Below are 26,578 nucleotides of genomic sequence, written 5' to 3' on the forward strand. Positions count from 1 at the left end.
AGCCAACACAAACTTAATGGAGATAGCCAATGCTAAATGTGGGAGAATCAAACAAAAACAGAGTTGTTTGCTTTTTTAGTTCTGACTAGACTCAATGATATTTCAATACAATCTCTTCCTTGCCTACTGTTTTACTTTCACAAACCCACTAGGGGCAGCTTGCATCTCAAGAACCTACGCTTTACAACTCCTGAACTCTTCTATTCTCTTTCAGAGCCCCTCAAGACACCCCCTCCTTACCCACTTCTTTTTTAGCCCCAGGCCCTGTTTCAGCATCTCCCAGTCTTTTCTCAGTTGACTATTATTTATTTATTACTCCTCCCTCATGGGCCCCATGAACTGAAGAATTGTGTCTAGCAAAATGCATTCATTCAGTTAACAGTTATGAATTTGCTTGACTATACCTAGAACCAAAAAGCCAACTAGAACTCCTTTATTTCAAGAGATAATTAATATTCTGATGCTGCTTTATACAACTCCAAGAAAAAGCAAAGAAACTTAATGTAGAAGTCTGTTCCACTTTATAAGGAGCAAATGTTTTATTCATTTTGGAGTTTTCAGAAATACTGAAAAATAGTTAATAGATCTCTGCTACCACTCCAGGATGTGCAGGCTTAGAGAGCCCATGCTGGATCCACTGAACAGTGGACATAATGTTATTTTCACTGGCCCTGAATCCTTTCTCCTTCTTTTAACAGGTCCTAGTCTTTCTTTGGGAAACTACCTCTTCCCAATTCCACCTGATTTACCGGAGACGGCCAATCAGGGCTTTTCCCCATAGAAAAGAGGCACATGACGGGGGACCCAAGCCATGCCAATCAGATGCGCTCTCCCAGGAAACAGACTCTTGAGTAGAGTCAGTAAAGAATGAAAACAACTGTAGCAGGGCTACTATCTAATCCCCAAAGCCAGCCTGGTCTTCATCCTCTCCACGGAGCAGGTGCTGACATTTCTTGCCACTCTTAGCCTTATAATGTGCGGTTCCCCACCTAGCTCAACCAACTGTTCTCAGATTAAGCACTGGCACACATTCCTTCAGTGAGAGATGGCAAAGAACCACTCTCAGATTTTGGACTGTACCTGCCAACAACTTCCAAAATTTTCCCATACTCTTCACTTGCGTTTTTTAAAGCTTTCCTCCTTGTGGATATGTTGTAAAAAAGGTCCTCCACCTGAAATGAAATGGATTTTCTCTTGTAAATTCACAGAAATACATGGAAATAAAGACCCAAGCTGTCTACCTAAAGCTGGCTAGCAGAGAATACAACTATACTTACCAACAGTACAGTTCAAAGCACTGATTAGGGGAGAGGACAAGAGATAAGTTAGCCTTAACAAAGGAAATAAAGGATATTTTTCCTGCTTCCCATATTCATTCACTGATTTCTCAAATAGGTACTGAGGGCTATCTCTAGGTCAGGCTCTTTGCTCTGTGCTGGGAATACAAAGACCAATAAAGCAGTCTTACCCAGGATATTACGCGATTCAGTGGGGGCAAGCATGTAAATTTACCAATAATTATATTATCACATGGCATCTAAGAATATTTTCCAAACTAAGAGTTGTTATAAAATGTCTGAGATCATTTGGGCTTCTTGGAAATCACACCCTGGTCACCCTGTGTACTGGATCTGTCTTAACATGCACTTAACGTTCACTTCTGCCTCCTGCCCGTCTTATCCCATCTTATCAAGGCAAGGGTTACAGCCTTCAGTGTTCTAGCTGGAGATGGAGGTATGAGAGGTGTGATGCATATCATGACAGTGGGATGCTTTGTCAGATCACACAATGGGAGGAGACCAAACATGGCACCATAGAAATAAGGCAGCATAGATTTTTTCTGATTAATGATACAACCATATTATCAAACACTAAGTGGGCAGATATTCTTTATTCCATTTGAGAGATGGGAGAAGTGAGATAAAGGGAAACTAAACAACTTGCCTCTGGACACATAACCACTGAGTGACCAGGCTGAGACTCTAACTTACGTCTTCTGGAGTCAAGTTTAAAGGTCATTTCAATGCCAACTACCTTGCACTGATTTCTGCCATCCCAGTGAAAGAATCTCCCAGCTTTTGAAAAAGATGGACGGAGTGCACACAGGCTGCCATGCCATTAAAGCCATAATCAGTCCTCTTGTTTAGAGAGAAATGTCTTTGTTTCTACTAAAGAGCAAAGATTCATTTTATTATTACTTTGAAAACTCAGAGACAATTTTTTTTGAGACAATTTTATTCTTTATGACAGAATTTCTACAAAGCTCTTTTTTTTTTTTTTTAAAGATTTTATTTATTTATTTGACAGAGAGAAATCACAAGTAGATGGAGAGGCAGGCAGAGAGAGAGAGAGGGAAGCAGGCTCTCTGCTCAGCAGAGAGCCCGATGCGGGACTCAATCCCAGGACTCTGAGATCATGACCTGAGCCGAAGGCAGTGGCTTAACCCACTGAGCCACCCAGGCGCCCCTCTACAAAGCTCTTTTTCAACAATTCATACTCCTTGTGCCATACTTACTGTGATCTGGGTCCCCTGATTGCCTGCACATGGTTTAGGAGGAGCTTTTAGCTTTCCATCTGAGTAATTTGCTCTTAAGAGAAAATATAAGAGACTATTAATATCCAAGAGGCAGGGAATATCAATCCAAAGAGTATAAAAAGAAATTATATCAAACAATAAGGTACAGCCATGCTCTCTACTGTTTTAATTACCATTTTCCTCTTTTTCTATGATTCCATTATCATTCCAATTGGATACAAAAAAAAAATCCCTATTGTTCTAGCAAATGTTGCTTTTTAGTTCCTGAGTTTTGAGCTAAAAGCAATAGTTTTGCCATTGCCTACCATGACAACAAATGTTTTCTTATAATTACGTAATCATTTATGGAAGGGTTACCAAATGATAGGCCCGCAGAGGCCTTGGTAACAAAGAAAGGCCCTGGAGAGCTCTCAATCTAGGGGACACACTTTTTCCTAAAGTGCAGGACGTTGTGCTAAGTGATCTAGAGAAGCAAAGTTTCAGCTGGGGGCCGAGGAGGGGAGTGAAAGCACCACAAAAAAGATGACAAGGCTCTAGGGAGCCTCTGAATATTGTGGCAGCACAAGAGAAAGCTGGCACAGCATTGCCCCCTGCCTGCCCCCAGTGGAAGGGCAAGCCAGCTTAGATAAGCATGTGAGGCAGGGAGCCAGGGGCTCTAGAGCCAGCTAAGGAAACTTGAGCCTCCAGCATCCAGCCACAGCCCTGTCATCAGACAAAGTAACATCCTACTAAAGGGCACAGGGCCAGAATATTACCTGCATCTACCACCTACTTAGAATACATCTGTGTAATAGAGCTTGCAAGGACTTACATGTCACATCTTAAGATGTGTTAAGAATCCATGAGTAAGATTATTACCCAATAATCATCCCTGTGGATTATCAACTAGTCCGTAGAGAGGGAAGAAAACTTAACCAAGAAGTTGGTCAAAAAAGATGACATTGGTGTTTAGATAGGGTCACTTGAGATCCAGGCATAAAGCATGCTTCAGAATGAATACGAGTAAAAGCAGACTGTGCCATACCTGTACGCGCACTTTGCATCAGCTGTTTTGGTCGTAATAGTAACATGAGCCACATGGCTGATGCTGGCCAAAGCCTAAGGAAGAAAACAAAATGGAATGAAAGATAAACATTGCTGTCACCCACTGTCACCTCATTAAAGAGAAAGGTGATCTAAATTACCCCTTCCATTTTGTATTAGCAAATGGCAACAATAGGCATTTCGCTCACTCACTTTCATGACATCTTAAAAAAAAAAGGATATCAAATTGAATTTGTAAAAAAAAAAATGAATTTGTAGCATATTATCAGAACAAGGGGAAAATAAATATGAAAAAAAGTCCAAACGGAAACACAACAGAGTTATTTTTTAAAATTTATTTTAAATCCAGTATAGTTGGGGTATCTGGGTGGCTCAGTCAGTTAAGTGTCCCACTCTTGATAATTGGCTCAGATCATGATCTCAAGGGTTGTGAACCTCATATTGGGCTCCGAGTTCAGCAGGGATTATCAATTGATGATCAAGAGATGCTCGAGATTATCTCTCTCCCTCTGCTCCTCCTCTGCTCCTATGTGTACATGTGTGCACACTTTCTCAAATACATAATGTTGCACACATGCATCTCGGAAGATAGTGAACTCTGCCTATGGCAGGTTCAGTTCATTAATAAGGAACATGGCCTAGGCTCAAAGATTACCAGGTCCTAGCTGGATTTCCCTAGTTTATGTGACCAACCTAATGTTCATAATTAGAAATGTAAAATGATTTTGAGACCTGTATAAGAAGGACATTAAATATATACAGTACATACTCAATTCCAGAGCCCCAAGATCGTGGCCTAAGCCAAAATGAAGAGTCTCAGATACTTTACCGACTGAGCCATCCAGGCTCCCCATGAATGTTATTTCTATAAATTGACCCTGAGACAGTAATTGAACAAAATACACTATATATGAACATATGCATATTCACCAAGAAAATGACAAAACGCATAAATGTTCAATAGGAAATCATTTATTTATTTATTTATTTGTTTGTTTTTATTTATTTATTTAAAGATTTTATTTATTTATTTGACAGAGATCACAAGTAGGCAGAGTCAGGCAGAGAGAGAGGAGGAACCAGGCTCCCTGCCGAGCTGAGAGCCCGATGTGGGACTCGATCCCAGGATCCTGGGATCATGACCTGAGCCGAAGGCAGAGGCTTTAACCCACTGAGCCACCCAGGTGCCCCAACAGGAAATCATTTAAATAAACACAGTATATTCATACGATAGGGTAAGATAGAAGTACTAAAAATTACATAGGAATATATATATATATCTTTTTTCCCAATGAAAAGATATCCACAGCGTATGTCATAAAATTATAAGATCCTGTTTTAGTCTTAAAATGTTTTTAACCACTTTTTATATTGTAATATTCCTCCCATGCATCACATAATTTTATTCACAAATATTCCCACATATATTTTAAAAGATAAGGACTCCTCCAAAAAACATCATACTATTTTTTATACAAGAAAATCCACAATTAAAAAAAAAATTATTTATTTATTGGGGCACCTGGGTGGCTCAGTGGGTTAAGCCTCTGCCTTCGGCTCAGGTCATGATCTCGGGGTTCTGGGATCAAGCCCCGCATCGGGCTCTCTGCTCAGCGGGGAGCTTGCTTCCTCCTCTCTCTTTGCCTGCCTGTCTGCCTACTTGTGATCTCTATCTGTCAAATAAATAAATAAAATCTTTAAAAAAAAATAAAAATAAAAAATTTTTTCTAATTAATTAATTATTTATTTATTTGAGAAAGCGCATGCTCAAGAGAGAACACAAGCGGTGGAGGGAGAAGCAGCAGAAAGCCCACTGTGGGGCTTGATCCTAGGACCCGGGGATTGTGACCTGAGCTGAAGGCAGCTGCTTAACCCACTGAGCCACCCAGGCATCCCAACAATTTCCTTTTTTTTTTTTTTAAAGATTTTATTTATTTATTTGACATATTTGAGAGAGAGAAAGAGAGAGAGAGAGCGCACAAGCAGGGGGAGTAGCAGGCAGAGGGAGAGAAGCAGGCTTCCGGCTGAGCAAGGAGCCTGATGCAGGACTCAATCCCAGGACTCTGGGATCATGACCTGAGCCAAAGGTAGCTGCCTAACCAACTGAGCTACCGAGGTGTCCCCCAACAATTTCTTCTTAATACTATGAAGTAACCCATGTGTTCAAATACCTGTCTCAAAAAAATTTTTTTACAGTCTGCTCAAATCGGGATCCAAGTAAGAGGTATACATTGGAGCTGGTTCATATGCATTTTAAGCCTCTTTTTTTTTTCTTTAGAGAGAGAGAGCAAGAGAGAGTGTGACAGGGGTGGGGTGGAGGGAGACAGAAGGAGAATGGAGAAGGACTCTTAAGCAGACTCCATGCCCAGTGCAGAGCCCAAGATGGGACTCGATCTCACAAACTTAAGATCATGACCTGAACTGCAATCAAGAGTCAGACACTTAACCAACTGAGCCATTCAGGCGCCCCATGCCTCTTATAAACTACAGGTTTTTGTTCCCTCCTCCACTTTTCTTCCTTGCAGTTTATTTGTTGAAGGAAACAAACAAGACTTTTATCATGTCGTTTCCTAATCTCTGTATTATTTACCATGCTCCCTCACCTCCTATATTTTCCCACCACTTGCACGTAGTAAGTATTAATCAGATTCATATTTGATAATTTGACAAAATAAACTTTGGGGGTGGTGTTTCATTCTCCATCAGAAAATACCTACCTAACATCTGGACAGGAGGGAGGGGGACTGTATCTGTAAATAAAATAGTTTTCAGTATATTAAGTATTTATGAATAATCCTTGGTTTTGGAAAATGAATTTTAATTTTGTTTGATTTGCACATACTTAACAAGTAAAAAGAATCAGAACTTATTTACCTCTGTTGAGAAACAAAAGTTGACAAATAGCAGAAATGTCATCACAGAAGGATATTTTACACATTTTTTGATCTTTAGCTTACCTCACCCCGAAAGCCATAGGTAGAAATACTAGCTAAATCCTCAAAGGACTGCAGTTTACTTGTAGTGAACCTCTCACACACAATGTCCAGATCTTCCTTCTATAAGATACCAAAAAATAAGTAAATAATTATATTACTCATTTTTTCCAATTTTAAAATTTCTCTTTTCTTGACTGAATCCAAGAAGAAACCCCTTTCAGGAGAGGAGTTTTGAAATCAGCAATAACTTCCTCACGTGGAATCAGAAATGCCACCTGTCCCGGTGTCCCTTCTCTCTCACAAGTCACATCTCTTTGCATTTGCTGGTTCCGCCTCATCTCTGTCAGTGGAGCAACCCAGGACTCCAGCCTTGGACCTCTTTACTGTCTACACTCACTCTCTTATTTATTTATTTGACAGACAGAGATCACAAGTAGGCAGAGAGGCAGGCAGAGAGAGAGAGGAGGAAGCAGGCTCCCTGCTGAGCAGAGAGCCTGATATGGGGCTTGATCCCAGGACCCTGAGTTCATGACCTGAGCCGAAGGCAGCAGCTTTAGCTCACTGAGCCACCCAGTTGCCCCTACACTCACTCTCTTGATGAGTTAGTTCTCCATGAATTTATAAAAATCATTATTATTAGAAAACTTCTTTATTAAAAATCTATAGAGGCATTTAATTATAGTGAAGTGTACATAACAAACTTTACCACTTTTAATGTACAGTTCTGTGGCCATAAATACATTTGCACGGTGTGCAACATCACCACTATCCATCTCCAAAACTCTTTCATCCTTCCAAACTGAAACTCGGTCCCCATTAAATTATAATTCTTCATCCACCCCTTCCCCAAACCCCTTGCAACCAGCATTCTACCTTCTATGAATGGGACTACTCTAGGAACCTCCTAGGCTCGTAGAGTATTTGTCTTTTTGTGAATGGGTATTTTACTTAATGTAATGTCTTCAAGGTTCATGCATATTGCAGCCTGTGTCTGAATTTCAATCCTCTTTAGGCTGAATAATATTCCATTATGTGTATACGTCACATTTTAAAATCTACTCATCTACGGAACCCTGGGTTGCTTCCAGCTTTTGACTACTGTAAATATGCTGCTATGAACATGAGGGGACAAATGTCTTCAAGACCTTGCTTTCAATTGTTTGGAGTATATACTCACAAGTTCTGCTGAACTGCATGGTAATTCGGTTTAATATTTTTAAGAATCACCATACTATTTTCCACATTGGCTATACAATTTAATTCCCAACAGCAAATGCACAAGTGTTCTAATTTTTCTGTATCCTTTATAACACTTGTTATTTTATTTTACTGTTTTTGTAACAGCCATCCTAATAGGTGTCAAAATGGTAAGTCGTTGCTTTTATTCATATTTCCTTAGTGACCTGTGACATTCAACAACTTTTCATGGGAGTCTCATGGTTTTTACTACAATCAAAATGCAATACACTAAATTTTTATCTCCAGCCCAAACCTCTATGCTGCCCTCCAGACTCACAGGCTAACTCAAATAAGAGCCGTCTCAAGGTTACCATGCCCAAATGATTTTCTGATATGCCCCCAAATGTGTTTCTTCCATAGGCTTTCCCATCACTAAGCGGCAACTCTTCCATTTGCACAGGCCAAAACCTTGAAATCATTCTGGACTCTTCTTTCTCTTACACCACGCATCAGCAAATTCTGAAAGCTCTGTTTTTGTAATCAATGCAGAATCTCACTGTTTCTTGCTTCTCTACTGCAACTAAACTAGTCTAAGGCATGGTCACCCCTCTCCTGGATTGCTCCAAGAGCCCTCTCACTGCCTCTGTCCTGTCCTGCTACAGTCCGTTTTCCATATTCTAGACAAATAGGTTCCTATAAACCTCTCCAAACCATGTCACTTCTTTGCTCAAAACCCTTTAATAGTATCCTACCCTATTCAGAGTAAAAGCCAAAGATTTTAGAATGGCCCATAAGGTCCTACGTAACTCATCTTCTGTTATTCTTCTATTCCCTCACTCTGTTAGAGACACACTGGCTCCCTGCTGGTCCTTAAAGAAGTCAAGTGGGCTTCCATTTCATGGTCTTTGCATGTTCTATCTGCCCAGAACTTTCATCTTTTAAGCACCTTTAAGCAACTCTCTCCTTGACCTTATTTTCCTGAACCAGTGTCCAGCTTAGAATAATACTCCATATATATTTATCGCTGGTATTGAATATTTCAGTTAAAAATCCCATCCACAAATGCTCAGTTTCCCAAACAGGGAAAGGCTCTGTCACTCCCTGTAGGTATATACCACAAAGCACACAAACAGCCTGCTCCTCTGAGGTTTTACTTACCCTGATCCCAGTGCCATTGTCTTGGATCTGAATTAACTTGAGGCCTCCCTCTTTAACAACCACTTGGATACTGGTGGATTTTGCATCTAAACTGGCAAATTAAAAAGAAAAAAATTTTATTACTCTGCAACTATTCTAATGTACATATATTTTTTTAAGATTTTTATTTATTTATTTGATAGAGAGAGATCACAAGTAGGCAGAGAGGCAGGCAGAGAGAGAGGGGGAAGCAGGCTCCCTGCTGAGCGGAGAGCCCGATGTGGGGCTCGATCCCAGGACCCTGAGATCATGACCTGAGCTGAAGGCAGAGGCTTAAACCACTGAGCCACCCAGGCGCCCCTCTAATGTACATATTTTAATATGAGCCAAAGTATAAGAACAAATTCCAGAGAAATACAAGACTGTCTGATTAGTGTGTTTTTCCTCTGTTCTACGGGCTCTGTGACTACACTGTAACAAGTTCACATGCTGTGTGAGAGAGGGGAAAGAGAGAGGCAGGAGGGGGCAATCATCATTTCCAATAAGACATTCAACACTTTATTTCTGTTCCTCAGGGAAAGAAAGTAAAGTTAAAAGTAGGATCCTTTTACTACATGCCTATTCCTTACTCTCTTCTCAACTAATTTTGCCATTTATTCAATTTTATTCAGTCTTGGGTTCCTAAGTGACCCTAATAAGATGCCGTTTCAAAAAAAATTATGTGTTTTTCTACTATTTACTCCCTTTTAAGAAAATACATTTTGCTGGGGAAAACAAAGAAAGAAAGCAAAAAGGCAACACAGAAAGTTCTTTGAGAAGCTAAGAAACCTTTTGTCCTTTCAAAGAGTAGCCAACCATCACAGAAAGCAGGGAGGGGCTAAAGAAAACAAATTCTGCCTATGGCTGCATGAAAAAGGAAAGTATTCAGCCCCTCACACAGAAAATTCTTTCTTCAAAAATAAGTCAGTAAGTTACCCAATACTAAAGACCTTTCTCAAAGCCCTTGAAGTTGTATTAGACATCTTGATTTACATATTAAAAAGAGCATAACTGGACTCCTCACAAAATCCCTGCTCTTAGAACTTACTATAAACCACTTAGCTAACATGTTTCCGTTTGGTTGAGCAGTAGTCTGGCTCATTACCATAACAGGCCCAAGTTGTTCTGTTGGTGAATTCTAACACTGTAGAAACAAAAGCCAGCCTTTACAATGGGGGGAAAGGAGAAACCCTTCCCAGATTCCCAGCTCCTGCTTTTCTCCTAGTTCTGTTCCTGTCCCTCAGCGATCCTTTCTGCACCGTTCCTTCAGTCCCATTACCCTGAGTGGTTGTTTATTATGTTTTCACAATCAGCCTCCCTACCAACCCACCACTCTTCGCTGGGTCATTTTGTTCTTTTCGCGAATTTATTTTATGAACAATAATTGATTTAAACTTGAAGGTAATGCTTAGGTACATCGTGAGCATGTCTTTCTGAAGTTTACGGTTTACTCCCACCTTTCTTTGCAGGTTTTTAAGTCTTCCCTCCACACTCCACACTGTGTGACACTTCTAAACTTCAGCATCCACGGGATACCCTCATGAAATCAGGTATCCTCAATGTGACTGACATCCCCGCCCACCAAAAAAAGGCAAAGGGGAGGAAAACCCTACGTTGGCAATAGGGCAATCATAAGTTAAACCCGAAGTCCATCGGCCTGTCTAAAATCTCGACAATCTGGAATAAAAATCAAAGTGTACTCTTGAATGCGCATGGGTTATTTTTGGTATATGCAAGATACCTTAACACGCAAAACACGGCATCCTCTGAAGAATGAATGGAGACGGTCCCCCGAAAATGTTTACGCACTTAAAATTTTGTACATTCTGTACATATAATTCTAAAGGCAGGTCCCTTAACTAATGGCGCCGCTCAACAATACAATGTAGCCCTCCACTTGGAGCCCCTCCCTCCAAAAACCCTACTAAAGTCTCGCGAGAGCGCTCAAAAACAGGCAGTACTCGGGCAAGGAACAGAAAGGAACCCGAGGCCTTCCGCGCCGTGGGCATGCGCTGTACACGCCTCCGCCAGGGGCAGGGGTCCGCGCGCCATCCTGAAGAAGGGCCTGTTAAATCGTGGCAGATAAGGAAGCCCTGCTCCACTCCCTCCCTACCAGTTCTCAATCATCTCCTTGATGGCGTTAGCCGGCCGCTGGATAACTTCCCCTGCCGCGATGCGGTTCACCACTGTCTCGTCCAACCGCCGAATAACCCCCGCTACGAGCGACATTTTGGCGCCACAGGAGCCTAAGTCGAGTCGAGATGCTCACCGGAAGTGCCTTCAGCCAATCACCTCGGGGCTTCGTGCCCACGTCTTTCCACCCTCTCTGTTTACGCGGTCTTGTCCCACCTTCTCGCGGTAGCGGCTTCGGAACCAGGGAGCTATTGATTGGGCAGCTGGATGCCAGTCAAGTTTCTTAAGTCCTCGGGTTCCTGGGTCTCTTGGTCCCTCCCTAGCGCACGGCTTCAGGCCACGGGTTAGTAGGGTATGCGCCTGCGCACTGCCCGCGCTTCTCATTGGCTCTTTCCTGGGCTAGGGAATACGAAATCTCCAGCCAATAGGAACGCAGGTGGCGTAGCCGGAGGTTGGTGTCCCCCTACTGGGGTGATTTGGCGCAGAGCGGAGGAGGTGCTTGCTCCTGCTCCTGCTCCTGCTCCTCCCCTCCCCTCTCCTTGCGGCCTCCCGGGGTCGGCCCTGTTCTTGTGGCCTGAAGTAGGATGTGGATGACGCCCAAGAGGAGCAAAATGGAAGTCGATGAATCTCGGGTTTTCCGGACCGAGTGGACCCAGCGTTACTTGGTGGTGGAGCCTCCGGAGGGCGAAGGGGCCCTGTGCCTGGTCTGTCGCCGCCTCGTCGTAGCCACCCGCGAACGCGACGTCAGGCGCCACTACGAGGCCGAACACGACTACTACGAGCGGTATGTGGCGGAGGGTGAGCGCGCGGCCCTAGTGGAGCGTCTGCGGCAGGGCGACTTGCCCGTGGTCGTCCCGCTCACTCCCGAGGAGAGAGCTGCTCGTGCAGGCCTCGGGCTCGCCCGCCTCTTGGCCTTGAAGGGTCGCGGCTGGAGTGAGGGGGACTTTGTGTACCAGTGCATGGAGGTGATGCTGAGGGATGTCCTGCCCGAACATGTAAGCCTTCTGGATGGCATTGATTTATCGCCAGAGGTCACGCGGCAGAGGGTCCTGAACATTAACAAGAATCTACGCAGTCAGCTCTTTGACAGAGCCAAGGACTTTAAAGCCTATTCCCTTGCCTTGGACGACCAGGCCTTTGTGGCCTATGAGAACTATCTCCTGGTCTTTGTCCGCGGCGTGGGCCAGGACTTGGAGGTGCAGGAAGAGCTTCTGACCATTATCAACCTGACTCGTCACTTCAGTGTTGGTGCCCTTATGGCGGCAATCCTTGAGGCCCTGCAAACAGCAGGGCTTAGCTTGCAGCGAATGGTTGGCCTAACCACGACCCACACTCTGAGGATGATTGGTGAGAACTCAGGGCTAGTGTCCTACATGAGGGAAAAGGCTGTAAGCCCCAACTGTTGGAATGTTATCCATTATTCAGGATTTCTGCACTTGGAACTCTTGAGCTCCTACGATGTAGACGTTAATCAGATCATAAATACTATATCAGAATGGATAGTTTTAATTAAGACCAGAGGCGTTAGGCGCCCGGAATTTCAGGCCTTACTAACCGAATCTGAATCAGAGCATGGCGAAAGGGTTAATGGACGATGTCTGAACAATTGGCTTAGAAGAGGGAAAACTTTAAAATTAATATTTTCCCTGCGAAAAGAGATAGAAGCGTTCTTAGTTTCAATAGGGGCGACAACGGTCCATTTCACAGACAAGCAATGGCTGTGTGACTTTGGCTTCTTGGTGGATATTATGGACCACCTTCGAGAACTCAGTGAACTATTGAGAGTCAGTAAAGTCTTTGCTGCTGCTGCCTTTGACCATATCTGTACCTTTGAAGTGAAGCTGAATTTACTACAGAGACATATTGAGGAAAAAAATCTAACACACTTTGCTGCCTTCAGAGAAGTTGTTGATGAGCTTAAACAGCATCTTAAAGAAGATCAAAAAATATTTGACCCTGATAGGTATCAAGTGGTGATCTGTCGCCTACAGAAAGAATTTGAGAGACATTTCAAGGACCTCAGGTTCATTAAAAAGGACTTAGAACTTTTCGCAAATCCTTTTAACTTTAAACCTGAATATGCGCCTATTTCAGTAAGAGTGGAGCTAACAAAACTTCAGGCGAATACTAACCTTTGGAACGAATACAGAGTCAAAGACTTGGGTCAGTTCTATGCTGGATTGTCTGCTGAATCTTACCCAATTATCAAAGGGGTTGCCTGTAAGGTGGCATCCTTGTTTGATAGTAACGAAATCTGTGAAAAGGCTTTTTCATATTTGACTCGAAACCAACACACTTTGAGCCAGCCATTGACAGATGAGCATCTCCACGCCCTGTTTAGGATTGCCACAACTGAAATAGAGCCGCACTGGGATGACCTTGTGAGAGGAAGAAATGAATCCAATCCATAAGCCTTGGTAGTACAACATCGAGACAGTCAAAAAATCTCATTCTAAAAGCAAACATTTGTCCGATTTTCCAAGTTAACTAATTTGGATTGTGTCAAAGCACCAAGTTTATTCATCCAAATTGATCACGATTCAGATTCTTCTGACAGATGTTTTTATCATCTCAAGAGGCAGCATGGGACTGAGACATGCAAACACCTTTTTTAAAATTTAATTTAATGACAGTCATTGTCTTTTGCTTTTATGATATAATTGTTTTTAAAGAAGTTCAGTACTGATAATGTGAGTTGAATTAGAAGTCTGTTTTTCAGATATTTTAAAGAAATTTTGGTTTTATTTTAACAAAGTGTTTAAATTCTGATACATATGGTCTGAAGTTATCAACTCCTTAAATGTATGTTTGAGCCATTTTGCAGAAACTCAGGAAATTCAGAAGTTTCTGAGAAGGAAGAACATACAGTGGAGGTATTTTGTCTATCAAAATGTTGAAGACTATTTTTTTTAATCTTTTCTGAGTCTGAAATCAATACTGACAGATCTCCTTTCACACACCCCCCCACAACCTGCCCTAGCGATATTATTACTAGTAGAAAAAAATAATCATACAAAATTTTAGTCAAAGGAGTAAGAATTATTTTTAAATTGCTGGTTTAGGAGGCTTCCTGCATTTTGGAGATCAGACTATCCAGCTATTGGGGGTCTCCCCTGAATTTTTCACAGTTGGGTGCTGTTTTATCAGATTGCCTATTAAAGGACTGCGGTAAGTATAGAATCTTAATGGTTTCCCATTAGTAATTCTTTATTCTACTCCAGACAGAAGTTTAACCCTTTCAAAAAAAAGGATGACAGAATAAGATTATTGCCCTCCAGGATCAGGAGGTGTGAGATATTTTAGCTTATGCATGGGTGTTCCTGCTTTATAAAGAAATTCTGTTTAAAGGAATCCCTTTATTTTAAAGTGATATGATGTCAGATTGTGTTAGCTGCTGGAAGTGGCTTTATTATAGAATTTAAAACTGTCCCACACATTCTATATGTAAGATAGCGCACAAGTAGAAATATTTAATTCTCAAGAAGCAGCTTTATTAACAGATTGTAGTAATTCTGTATTTCTAGTGAGACATCAGCTTTGTGCAAAAACAGTCCTTTTCAAACTTAGGTTAACCATGAAAGGAAATCGTACAGTAAAGCCAAATATATAAAATGATTTAAAAGCAGGACCCAACTTAGAGGTCCTCTCAAATACAGTTTGCAAACTTGTGCTAAAGTCCTGTCTTAACATTGTAACACGTTATTCTTGGTCACTAATCTAGCAAATTCATGGAACAAGGATATAACCAACAATTTAGAAGGAACTGATGCCCGAGCAATCAAAAGAGATGCCATGAGAGCTCAGGAACCATAGTGGTGTCAGTGGTTCTCGGCCAGAAGCAGTAAGCTCTCTTTCCAGAGGTTGTTAGAAAACGGGACATTTTTGGTCGTTGGATTTACCTGGGGGATTCTGCTGGCATTTAAGCATGAAGAACATCTCCCCCTCCCCTGCCTCCCCTCGCCCCCCCGCAGTGTGTAGGACAGCCGGGCACAATGGAATATTAGCCTTCCTAAAGTGCCAGTAGATCCCCTGTTGTAGATTATTTTATTCCGAGGGACAGGGCAAATTACCGGTAGAAGCAGAATGAGAAAGGCCAAGTCAGGCCGACTGACGCTACTCCATAGGGTAGACTCATTCCAATGTTGCAGGTTTGGCTGGTAAGGTGAGGTAAAGGCCTTGATAGATTCTGGTAGCTCAGTAGCATTTTAAGTCAGTAGCTTGTATTAAACCAGACGAAAAGACTCTATTCTGTTAAACGGAATTAGTGCAGAAAAGCAAGTATTAACAAGCTAGTAATCGAGAATGGTCAAGTTGAGATTTTCAGTGAACAGGGAGTAAGCTTAAATATCTGGAAAAACAACAGTGGAAAACCAACCCTCCCCCCACCAATCTACCGGTAATTTGCCAACAATTGGTGTTTTCTCTTTCATGGCAAGTGCTTTTTTGAAAGAATGTTTGGAGGACCTGCTTCTGCTTTCCTACCCTAGTTCCTTAAAATACTGAAGTCTTGTACATTTTGTGAAGTTCCACTATATATTTTGCTTAAGGTAATAAAACTAGTTTGCCTCATGTAGTCACTGAGTTGGGAGGAGATAAAAGCTAAGGATTTAAAACTGACCCTAAATAATAGAGAATTTGCTATAAACTAGTCTTGTTTGTAAAAAAGAAAAATGTGTGTATATTACTGTTTTCTGTATTAAGTAACTCTGTAACTGCATGGCAGTCTTTAAATTTTTTTTTTTTTTTTTTTTTTACAAAATAGTTGTTACTGGTCCTGTCGTATTAGTGAATATAGTTAAAATAAGTACTATTTTTTAAAAACACTGTGTCCCTAGATCTCCCTTTCCTAGTAGTTTTCTTAAGAGATTTGTCTGTATTCCCAGTCTCTCAGTGCCACCCCAATTGCTCTACCCAGCTAGATCCTTGTCAGCATTCTTACCCTCTTTGACACCACTGACTGCTCTTCCTTGAAGTGCTTACATATGTTGGCTTCAGGGGTAGATTCTCTCTGCAGGTATGCTTTCTCAGTCAGCTTCGTAGGTGCACCCCTTTCCCTTACATGTTTGTGTTCTTTTGATTTCAAAATTCTGTTGTAGAGCTATTTTCTACATCGTCTTAGCTGCTCTCATCCCTGACCATGGCTTCATTTACCATCTGTATGCAAATGACCCCCACATTCTGTCTCCTTTATAGGCCTTTCCTAATACATGTATCTATCTAACTGCCAACTTAAGTCACTCTGCTGTCTCGTGGACACCATAGCATGTCATTGATCTTGCCGCCAAACCTGCTCTTCTTCTGTTGCCTCTTTCAGTAGATGGCACTGCTGCTACCAGTTGCCATAGCCCAAGCCAAAAACTAATCTATCCATGACCTTCATCATATCCACTTGTGAAAACCTTTGTGTTAGGTCTACTGTCTCAAGTTTTTCTCACTTTTCCAGTGCTACCATTCTATTTCAGGCCATCAGCCAACCTAAATTGTAGGAACAGCATCCTTGTTAGTCTCTTTTTCTCTGGTTTTGAACATTTTTTTAATGCTGCAGCCAGATGGTTCCAAAAGACATACTTGGTCATCTCTCTCCACTGCTTTCACCATGACGACATAGGATAAGATACAATTTCTGTTTATCTTTGAGGTCTCAGTTTAAATACCACTTCCTCTAGGAAATCTTCACTGATGCCCTCTAGACTAGCTGCCCCCACTGTGCACTCTCTAAATGCCCTTTTCCTTTCCCAGCCATACACTTGGCACATTTCGTTGCTACTTCTTACCAATCACTGCTAGAATGTAATTACGCTTTACCAGGGCAGGGACTGTGCCTTGCTAGTTATTCTGTCTGTAGTGCTTAGCACAATGCCTGGCATTCCAATAAATGTTTGGATGAATAAATATGTGTGTAGTGTTTTATGATCTTTGAAGCCCATTCATAGTCTCATTTGACCTTCACCGAGGTCTTCCTGCCTTAGCCTGCTTGTTGGGTAATTGTTATTCACATATTATGAATTAAGAAATGAAACTAAGTTCTTTGTGACTAGGGACTTGTATTCCCAGAATTTAGCTCAGTGCTTGGCATGTGGCTCAAATATTTATTATGTGAATGTTGTTGCGGAAACGAACTTAGATTGCAATTTTCCCTAGTAAATGTAAGTAGTAAAGCCAGGATTCAAACCCAGGTATACTTACATAAATCTATGGAATAGTAAGTCTTTACCTCCTTTACTTAGAAGTCTTAATTTCATTTCTTTGTGGGTTTTTTTTCTCTTTCTTTTTTTTTTTCCTCCTAACTTCCAAAGGTAGACTTCCAAAAGAACCTAGATGAAAAACAGTGGTCAACTGTTTAGTGGACTAAAACAATATTTTTGTAATTAAAAAGTTACACTCAGTATCAGAAAAAGATAGTGCCATCTAAAATACTCAATTTTCCTTTTGTAAAATATTAATCCTAGAAGAAAATGGCATACTATTTACTTGCTACTTTCCTTTACAGATGATTTCTGGCTCTTCTGGGATTTAAAAGTAAGTAAATTTAATAAAATATTAGAGGAATGGCTCTGTCTTCCTGATTCCTAGATACGCAGATCTCTTGCTTTTGTTGCCTAATGATGTCCTTACACTTTTCTAAGGAAGGTGACCCAAAAATGACATGTAGTCAAGGTGTACTTCCTAGATGTGCTGTATTTCTTTGCTGGCTTGTTCACGTGCCTCTGAACTTAATCTGGGTAACCAGCTTTTGGGATTTGTGGAAGAACTATACCCATAGTCTTTTTCCTTGAGCCATTTTGTCCAATTTGAGGGATTAACCAGTGTTACACTAAATTGTACTTTTGGTCTGAGGCACATTAACTTATCCAGAAATCTTAACAGGTGTGATAGTCATCCAGTGATCCTTGCTGCAAAACTGGGTTTTAATGGGTTTCTTTAATCCTCTAGATTAAAGAAGTTCTCATTTTTATCTTTTCATAATTGAGAAGTGGTTTCATCCTGTCCAATATGTACTCAAATTTGTGAATTCTACCCCTTTCTTTTCTGCTTGCAAATTGATGAATTCTGAGATCATCTCTTTCTTACACATTTCATCAAATGCAGCCACAGCAACCATAAGACGTTTTGTTTTACTTTTCCCCACTCCCACTTCAGTAAAGGATAGATTCTGTGCCTTCCAGGCTTTCCCAAGAGATCGTTTCACCGCTCCATAACATGAGTTGTCCCCATAAGTTATTTCTTCAATCCTCCAATAGCAATTTCCTGAATGCCTACCAACTAAGCCAGTGTGTAGTATGTTGAATTTTTTAAAAATGGAGCCAATTTCTGTATCAGGATAGGCGAGGTTGTCATACAGTAACAACAGCAAAAGCTCAATGCCTCGGGAACTCTTCTCTTGCAACTTGGCTAGGGACTTGGCTTGCCAGGGGTCAGGGATCAACAAACTACAGTCCACAGGCAAAATCCATCCTGCTGCCTGTTTCTATAAATAAAGTTTTATTGGAAGATAGCCTTGCCCACTTAATTTATGTCTGTGGCTGCTTTTGCTCTATAATGGCAGAATGGAATAGCTGTGAGAAAGAGTGTGTATGACGCACAGAGTCTAAAATAATTTGCTGTGTGACCCCACAGAAAATGCTCACCGATCCCTGCTTAAAGTTGTTACCATTTTGGGACTCAAGTTAATGAGATACCATGTACGGTGTGGGTGCTCATTTGGGGAAATGAAAAAAAAAATGCAGCAAATCAGTTACAGGCCTGTAAAGCACTTTCACTGCCCGAAACAAATCTCATGGTCACACCAAAGTACCAGGAAGACTGTAATCCTTCCATGTGCCTCGGAAGAAAACCAGGAATACTTGGAAGACGACACTAGATCAACACATGGTTATATCTCTCCATTTGCCTGATTTCTTTAAAAATATTTTTTATTGAGGTAACCTATTCAGTAAAGTGTGTAAATATTAAATGTATGCCTCAGTGGATTTTTATAAACACCCTGGAATCCATCACCCAGATCAAGATCGCATTTCTAGCACCCAGCAGATACCCTCATGTCCTTACTGCACACAGATACACTCTTCGGATCCTTACACCAGAGCTTACTTTTGTCTTTTTAAAGCTTCATGTAAATGTGATGATTCTTTGTGCTCTTGTGTCTATTGTTCAATACTGTGTGACTCAACCATGTTGCATGTAGAAGCATTTTTTATGTCTGCGCAGTATTCCATTGTACGACTACTGCGACTGATAAATCCATTCTACCATTGATGGAGATTTTGGTTGTTTCCAGTTTGTGGTTATTATGAATAAAATTGCTATAAACATTTCTGTATCTGTCAGTGAACATGTACACCCGTTTCTCTCAGTGAACTCTGGCATACACCCAGCTTCCATCCTTCACTGTACTCAGCAATCAGACTGATCCCTAGTGTAAAAATATAAATCAGACCATGCCAGTCCTCTGCTCAAAATCCTCCAATGGCTTAGTGTTATAATTAGAATAAAATCCGGCGTGATCTACAAAACCCTGCGTGATCGAGCTACACCCCCACATAACCCTTTTTCTTCCTACCTTGTCTTCCGTCGTATCCTTCAGTCCCTTTCCCTATCCCTAGTCACTGTACTGGACCCCGCTGGTGAGTTGGGGTATCAACATAAATAATTTGACCTTGTCCTTAAAGTGGTTGTTATCTACATAGGTAATTTTAACAAACCATAACACTGGTTTGTGTTAAATTGATTACTGTAGGGAATAAGAGGCAAATTTGCCCTATGATTAGTGTAAAAAGAATCTTAAGAGTGTAAAGTAAATTGGAACCTCTGGAAGGGATTTAGAGAATAAGATTAAAATGTAAAGACTCCCTGAAAAATTAAAATAATGTGTAAAGTCTTGCATTTTAGTTCCGTTGATTATGAATTAGAGTTCACCAACCTGACTCCCCCTACAACTTACTATTTGCTGTTACATGTTCACTTCCTTGAGGGATAAGAGGGAGCTGGTTGGGGGTGCGGTGAGAAGGCCCTGGAATAAATAAAGTGCTGATATGGGGTGCGTAGGTGGCTCAGGGGGTTAAAGCCTCTGCCTTCAGCTCAGGTCATGATCCCAGGGTCCTGGGATCGAGTCCGGCATTAGGCTCTCCGCTCAGTGGGGAGCCTGCTTCCTCCTCTCTCTCTCTGCCTGCCTCTCTGCCTACTTGTGATCTCAGTCTGTCAAATAAATAAATAAAAATATTTTTAAAAATGTGCTGATATTCAGCACGTTCCAAAATAGCACCCTTGTGACAAAGGGTCTCCTTAAACATTGTGCCGTTATTGATATATTACTGATTATTGTAAAATAACGGAAAGATTTGACTTGAGCTCTTTCCACGTTTTTTACTTTATGTAATTAAAGTACAATAAACTGCACAGTTTAAAGACACATGCATGAAAGTCACCACAATCAAGATAATGAGCATTTCATCATCCCATAAAGGTTGCGGTTTGGTTTTGACTAGTGGGAGGAGAAATTTACTGTAATTAAGCAGGGGAGGGGAGAAAGGACTTTAAAGAATATGAGGTTCTCTCAGAGCCACTATCGTTAACTTCTCTCTCTGAACTTTTTAGAAGTTTTTATTCATTGCAGAGAGAGAGAGAGAGTGGAGCACAAGCAGGGGGAGCAGAGAGGGAGAAGCAGGCTCCCTGCTGAGCAGGAAGCCTGACACAGGGTTCTATCCCAGGATGCTGGGATCCTGACCTGAGCTGAAGGCAGACTCTTAACTGCCTGAGCTGTCTTAACAATTTTGCCAGCCAGCCTTTGTGCATCTCCCTGGCTGGCTATCACTACCCCACTCCAGTGCCACTGACCCCTGACCCAGTCTCCTAATATGTCAGTTCCATATTCTTGGGCAGGACTTGTGACAGTGCAGGCTGGTGATGTCTTCCCTGAGGCCAGGTGTGTGCACCCATAGTGAAGTGAGTGGTGGCTGTGAAGGGGAGGGGCCCTTAATAAATTTGGTGGGGCTTTCTGGTTATAAGAAAACAACTTGTATTAGCTTACTGGGAAACAAAAGAATGATTAGAGAAATACACGAGTATCTCATGGAAACCGAGTAGGGGAATCAGATTCGGGGTCATTTGACACTCACTAAATGAAAGCCTACTAGTGCCAGGCACTGATCTGGGCACCAGAGACTCAGATTCCTAAACCAAATAAATTTCCTACCTCCGTGGGTCTTGTCTATGCCCTCCTTGCACACCTGCTTTGTTATCTTTAAACAACACCAGCTTCCACTGTGTGTGTGTGTGTGTGTGTGTGTGTGTGTGTGTATAAATTTTTATAATGGGGGAATATGTTTGTTGTGATTGTAGAGATGTTTTTCTCTAAAGGGGTCTATAAGATGCGGCTCTAGGCCCAGTCCTGCACTTGAGGTGGATTGAAGAGGGAGCCTCTACAAGGGGATTTGGGCTGGCAAGATGCACCAAAAGTTGCCCATTGTATCTCTCCGTGGTTAGCAGCCACTGATATTTAAAGTCATTCCAATAGTTTATTACCTCCTGTCATCAGCACATTGACTCTTCTGAATGAGAATTTATAGAACTGAATATTCAAGAGTCCATAGAAAGATCATTTCCTTCAGCTCCTTTACAGGTTGAGAAATTGGGTCCCAGAGAGGTGGCTAAGGTTATTCTGAATTACACAGCAGGTCCATGGTGGAGTCTATTTCCTGTTCCTGTGCTTTTCCCATTCTCCCATTCTGCCATTGCCAGATTGGCTCTTTGCCTCCATTCCTTTCAAGGAACTGTCTGTTTGCCAGGTGCGGGACCCCACAGTCTTGGCCTTTGGCTCTGGTTAGCAATGGCTGAGACAGGGTATCATCTTGGCACTTACACAGAAATCCTTTGGGAATCTAGAATTCTTTAAGATATTGTTACGTTGGAAATACAATGAAAATTATTAAAATTTTTATATATTGATGAGTATTCTGAAACAGTTTAAGTAGTGTACAATACTTGTTTCTAGAGGGTTTGAAAAAAATTGAAAAGAATGGTACTGGTGCCCCTTAGGTAATTTTTAAAAATGCTTTAAATTCAATTAACATATAGTGTATTATTAGTTTCAGGGGTAGAATTTAGTGATTCATCAGATGCATATGACATCACGTGCCCTCCTTAATGCCCATCACCCAGTTACCCCATCCCCCCACCCACCTCCCCTCCAGCAACCCTCAGTTTATTTCCTAGAGTCAGTGTCTCTTATGGTTTGCCACCCTCTCTATTTTCATCTTATTTTACTTTCCCTTCTCTTACCCTGTGTTCATCTGTTTTGTTTCTTAAGTTCCACCTATGAGTGAAATCATGTAGTATTTTTCTTTTTCTGGATGATTTATTGGGCCTAGTATTCCATCCATGTCATTTCAAATGACAAGATTTTGGTTTTCTTGATGGCTGAGTAATACTCCTTTACACACACACACACACACACACACACACACACACCCCACATCTTTATCCATTCATCTATCGATAGACATCTGGGCTCTTTCCATAGTATGGCTGTTGTGGGCATTGCTGCTATGAATGTTGGGGTGGGTGCATGTGCCCCTTTGGGTAAGTAGCCACTTAGGGTAAGTGGCCACTTAGGGAGGGTTTTTGTATTCTTTGGGTAAGTAGCCATTTAGGTAGGGTTTTTGTTTTACAATTTTTCAATTTCCTCTTATGTCTCTTGCATACTGTATTAATTTCCAGGTTTTTTTTTTTGGATTTTCTTAGGAAATTTTCCATTAAATTAAGGGTTTCAAATCTATTGCATTGTTCATAACATTTTTACTTTATCTCCTCTGTACTTCTGTTATATTCCATGTCTCATTCCTAAATTTTGGGCTTTCTCTTTTTCTTAATTAGCCTCATTACAGATTTTTATTTTCTTATCCTTTTCAATGAATTTCAATGAATTTGTGTTTTATCAGTGTTATTCTATTAAGTATCCCATAAAATGATTCTATTTTCTAATTCATTGATTCTTGCTTTTACTTTCTTTAATTCATTCTTCCTATTTTCTTATTCTTTTTCTCCCTTTGATTATTTTTTCCATATCCCTGAGTTGAATATTTTTATACTTTGTTTAATAGTTAACCGTCTTCATTGTACATCAAACCTGTTATCAATATAAAGTCAATTTCTAAGGCCTCTATTATGCCTTTTATCGACTTGAATTCTTTTTTTTTAGAGATTTTATTTATTTATTTGAGAGAGAGAGAGAATGAGAGAGAGTGAGCATGAAAGTGGGAAGTCAGAGAGAGAAACAGACCCTTGCTGAGCAGGGAGCCCAATGCGGGACTCGATCCCGGGACTCCAGGATCATGACTGATATGGTTGCTGTACCACACCACCTAAATATCTCAGTTAGCACTGAGGCTCTTATTTCATCTCTGAAAACAAAGAACATTGTCATATATAATTATAATACTATCATCATAGCAAATTAATTCTTTGACAAAAACTAATGCCTAGTCCATATTCAGTTTTCCCCAATTTTTCTCAAAATGGACTTTTTACAGACAGTTTCCTCAACTCAGGATTCAAGCAAAGTCCACACACTGTATTTGGTTGTTGTGTCTCTTAAATTTCATTTAATCCAGAGGAGTCCCTCTGTCTGCTCCGCATTTCCTCATGCCCTTGTCTTGTTGAAGAAGCCAGGTCTGCTGCTGTACAGACTGTCCCACAGGATGCATTGATCTGTCTTCTTTCTTGTAATGTGTTCTTCTATCTCCCATATTTTATTTAGTCTTGAAGTTCATGCTAAAGGCTTGATTTTCTAAATTTTTTTGAAGATTTTATTTATTTATTTATTTACTAACAAAAAGCGCACATGCACAAGCAGGGGGATCAGCGGGGAAAGGGAGAGGGAGAAGTAGGCTCCCTGATATGAAGGGAGCCTGACATGGGGCTTCATCACAGGACTCTGGGACCATGACCTGAGCTGAAGGCAGGTGCTTAACTGACTGAGCCACCCTGGTGCCCCAAAGGCTTGATTTGATTCAGATTGGAATGCTGTGGCTAGAATGGCGGAAATAGGGTGGTGTGAGGTTTCTGCTGCCTCACAACACGATCACAACCCATGGTCTGCCCATTTCTAGTAATGCTAGGACTGGTCAGTGGGGCTGGGGCTGGGGCTCCATCCTGTCTCTGTCAGGCTCCCTTCCAGTCTGTTAGCTAATGGCTTTGGTCCACTAGTCACTGTCTCCTGGACCCCATTCATTCATTAGGACTTACAGTATAGTTGTCTTTCTAACTCTATCACTTCTACACTTATGAGCTGAGTTCTGGAAAGTAGAACTTTTCCTTAATAACAGGACTATTTAGTTACCTTGAAATATAGTTGCATGCCAAGGAGTCACAGACAAGATCCACAAGGGTCACAGTTTATTTTGTTTAGCTGATAAAACTTCAGTACTGAGGCCAGTGCCTGGCACAAGTAGGCCTCTACCAAACTGTTGCTGAAGGGAGAATAAATGCACAATTCTTTCCCTTTAATTACTAATTTTCAGGGTTAGGAGTTGTGTCTCCATTTTTGTTTGTTTGGTTTTTTTTTTTTTTTTTTTTAACTTGTGGACTTTTAACATTTCAATTAAAGCTTTTATTTATAAACTTGAAGACTTATTTTTTAATTGTTTCAATCGGTTTGCCGTCACTACTGTTCTTCATGCTCATGTTGCCTCATCTTTGACCATGGCAGCTTCTTTGTATTGGTTCCTATATCCTTTGCCACAATCCCATTAGTCTTTGGTACCATCCATGCTTTTCTGCATCAGATGTTCCAGGCTTACTCCTATATTCCTATCCATACTTGCTTGTGGGAGTCCCCGTTCCTTGAAGTAGAGAGTGGTTGGTAGTTGGAGATCACCATTAGGATGCTGGTATTGCTCGTTCATTAGCTGTCATTGCTTCTAGGTCTTTCCAGTACACAGAGCTAAGAAAGGCAAAGGCCAGACCTCTTTTTGGATAAGGTAAATTTATTTCATTTTATTTTATTTTTTATTTTTATTAACATATAATGTATTATTTGCCCCAGGAGTACAGGTTTGTGAATCATCAGGCTTATACATTTCACAGCAGTCACATAGCACATACCCTTCCCAATGTCCATCACCCAGCCACCCCCTCCCTATCCCCTACCCTCCAGCAACCCTCAGTTTGTTTTGTGAGATCAAGAGTCTCTTATGGTTTGTCTCCTTCCCGATCCCATCTTGTTTCATTTTTTAACTTCCTTTTCCCCCAAAACCCCTGCCTCTCAAATTCCTCATATGGGAGCGATCATATGAAAATTGTCTTGCTCTGATAATTGTCTTTTCTCAGCATAATACCGTCTAGAAGGTAAAGTTTTTTTTAGTTGAGATATAATTAACGCAGCACCACATAGCACCTAAGCTCAGCTTCTCATGGTATCAGTAGAGTCCCTCCTGCATAAAGGATTTGCAAAATGCCACAGGTTTCAAGGTCCGCAAGTACAGGATAAGTGCTTTCCCTGACAACCATGTGAGTAACTGGCACCTCCAATCCCAGACAGCCTGGCATCAACAGCCTGTTCGCTCCTGCTCTGATAAGGTCACTTTACCACTTGTCTCACAGTAGGGAGGAGATCCTCTGATGGAATTAAAGACACACTGGGTCTAGCAAATACCCTGGCCTGGAGCACCTGTCCATGGGATTATGGAGAGACTGCGTAATCATGTACATCTTTGTTCTGCTGAGTCTGGTCTTAAGGGTTTTCCCCAGTAGAGCCCATTCCTCACTTAGGCTCTGTGAGGGCACAGACTTAATCTTGACCCCCAGTACAAAGAATGGCAGCCCCAAAGGGACCAGACACATGAAGCACATTCTATAAACTTTCTTTGGCACTTTTAAAATGAACAATACAGACATTATCTTGGAGATGACGTCAAAGTGATACAAAGAGATCTTGCTCATTCTTTTTAAAGCTACACAGTATTCCTTTTTGTGAATGTGTCTAATTTATTCATCTACCCCTGTAGATTGTTTCCGGCCTTCCAGTTTTTACAAATAATGTGCTTATGACTTACTTTATGCATAAGTCATTTCATAGTTTTGTCAGTGAAATTTTGAAATAGATTTCTAGAACTAGAACTTATAGGTTAAAGCATAAATACATTAATTATTTTCCTAGATATTACCATATTTTTCTCCTTTGTGGTTGCCTCCTTTTGGGCCCTCACCAACAATGCATGTATATATGTTTCCTCCCAGTCTTACCAAAATCAAAATTTGTAAAACTTGTGGATATTTTCCAACCCGGTGCTATTTCTGTGTAGCTTCACTTATGAATGAATGAACTTAAAAAAAAAAAAAAAAATATATATATATATATATATATATATATATGCACCTGGGTGGCTCAGTGGGTTAAGCCTCTGCCTTCAACTCAGGTCATGATCTCAGGGTTCTGGGATCGAGCCCCGCATCAGGCTCTCTGCCTGGCAGGGAGCCTGCTTCCTCCTCTCTCTCTGCCTGCCTCCCTGCCTACTTGTGATCTCTGTCTGTCAAATAAATAAATAAAATCTTTAAAAAAATGTGTGTGTATGTATGT

The 26,578-nt window shown here is 41.1% G+C and overlaps 2 protein-coding genes across 6 annotated transcripts in view; one reads left to right on the plus strand and one right to left on the minus strand.

Moving 5' to 3' along the window:
- MLH1 (mutL homolog 1) overlaps positions 1–11,134 on the minus strand; it is a 48,656-nt gene extending 37,522 nt beyond the window's left edge. For both annotated transcript variants that reach the window (XM_059162138.1, XM_059162139.1), the window contains exons 1-6: positions 10,985–11,134; positions 8,854–8,944; positions 6,538–6,636; positions 3,561–3,634; positions 2,516–2,588; positions 1,081–1,172 (exon numbers count right to left, since the gene is read on the minus strand). In XM_059162138.1, the coding sequence (XP_059018121.1) occupies positions 1,081–1,172; positions 2,516–2,588; positions 3,561–3,634; positions 6,538–6,636; positions 8,854–8,944; positions 10,985–11,100 (545 nt within the window). In that variant the 5' untranslated portion in view covers positions 11,101–11,134. The remainder of the gene's footprint in view (positions 1–1,080; positions 1,173–2,515; positions 2,589–3,560; positions 3,635–6,537; positions 6,637–8,853; positions 8,945–10,984) is intronic.
- A 304-nt stretch (positions 11,135–11,438) lies between these two features.
- EPM2AIP1 (EPM2A interacting protein 1) lies at positions 11,439–26,303 on the plus strand. Of its 4 annotated transcripts, none has more exons than XM_059162146.1 (3): positions 11,439–14,172; positions 17,495–17,523; positions 24,925–26,303. In XM_059162146.1, exon 1 carries the CDS (start codon positions 11,589–11,591, stop codon positions 13,413–13,415), a length of 1,827 nt encoding a protein of 608 aa, XP_059018129.1. In that variant the 5' UTR covers positions 11,439–11,588; the 3' UTR covers positions 13,416–14,172; positions 17,495–17,523; positions 24,925–26,303. The 4 variants fall into 4 exon arrangements, with proteins under 4 accessions (XP_059018129.1, XP_059018128.1, XP_059018127.1 ...); XM_059162145.1 differs by lacking the exon at positions 24,925–26,303 and adding an exon at positions 18,622–19,316; XM_059162144.1 differs by lacking the exon at positions 24,925–26,303 and adding an exon at positions 18,622–19,316 and having other exon boundaries at positions 11,439–17,523.
- The last annotated feature ends 275 nt before the right edge of the window (positions 26,304–26,578 follow it).

Source organism: Mustela lutreola, chromosome 2 (genome assembly GCF_030435805.1).
Source record: "Mustela lutreola isolate mMusLut2 chromosome 2, mMusLut2.pri, whole genome shotgun sequence".
Classification (NCBI taxonomy): Eukaryota; Metazoa; Chordata; class Mammalia; order Carnivora; family Mustelidae; genus Mustela; species Mustela lutreola.

Bases quoted from the DNA above. Each gene is read 5' to 3' on its own strand.
- EPM2AIP1 (XM_059162146.1), top strand. From the start codon at position 11,589: ATGTGGATGACGCCCAAGAGGAGCAAAATGGAAGTCGATGAATCTCGG.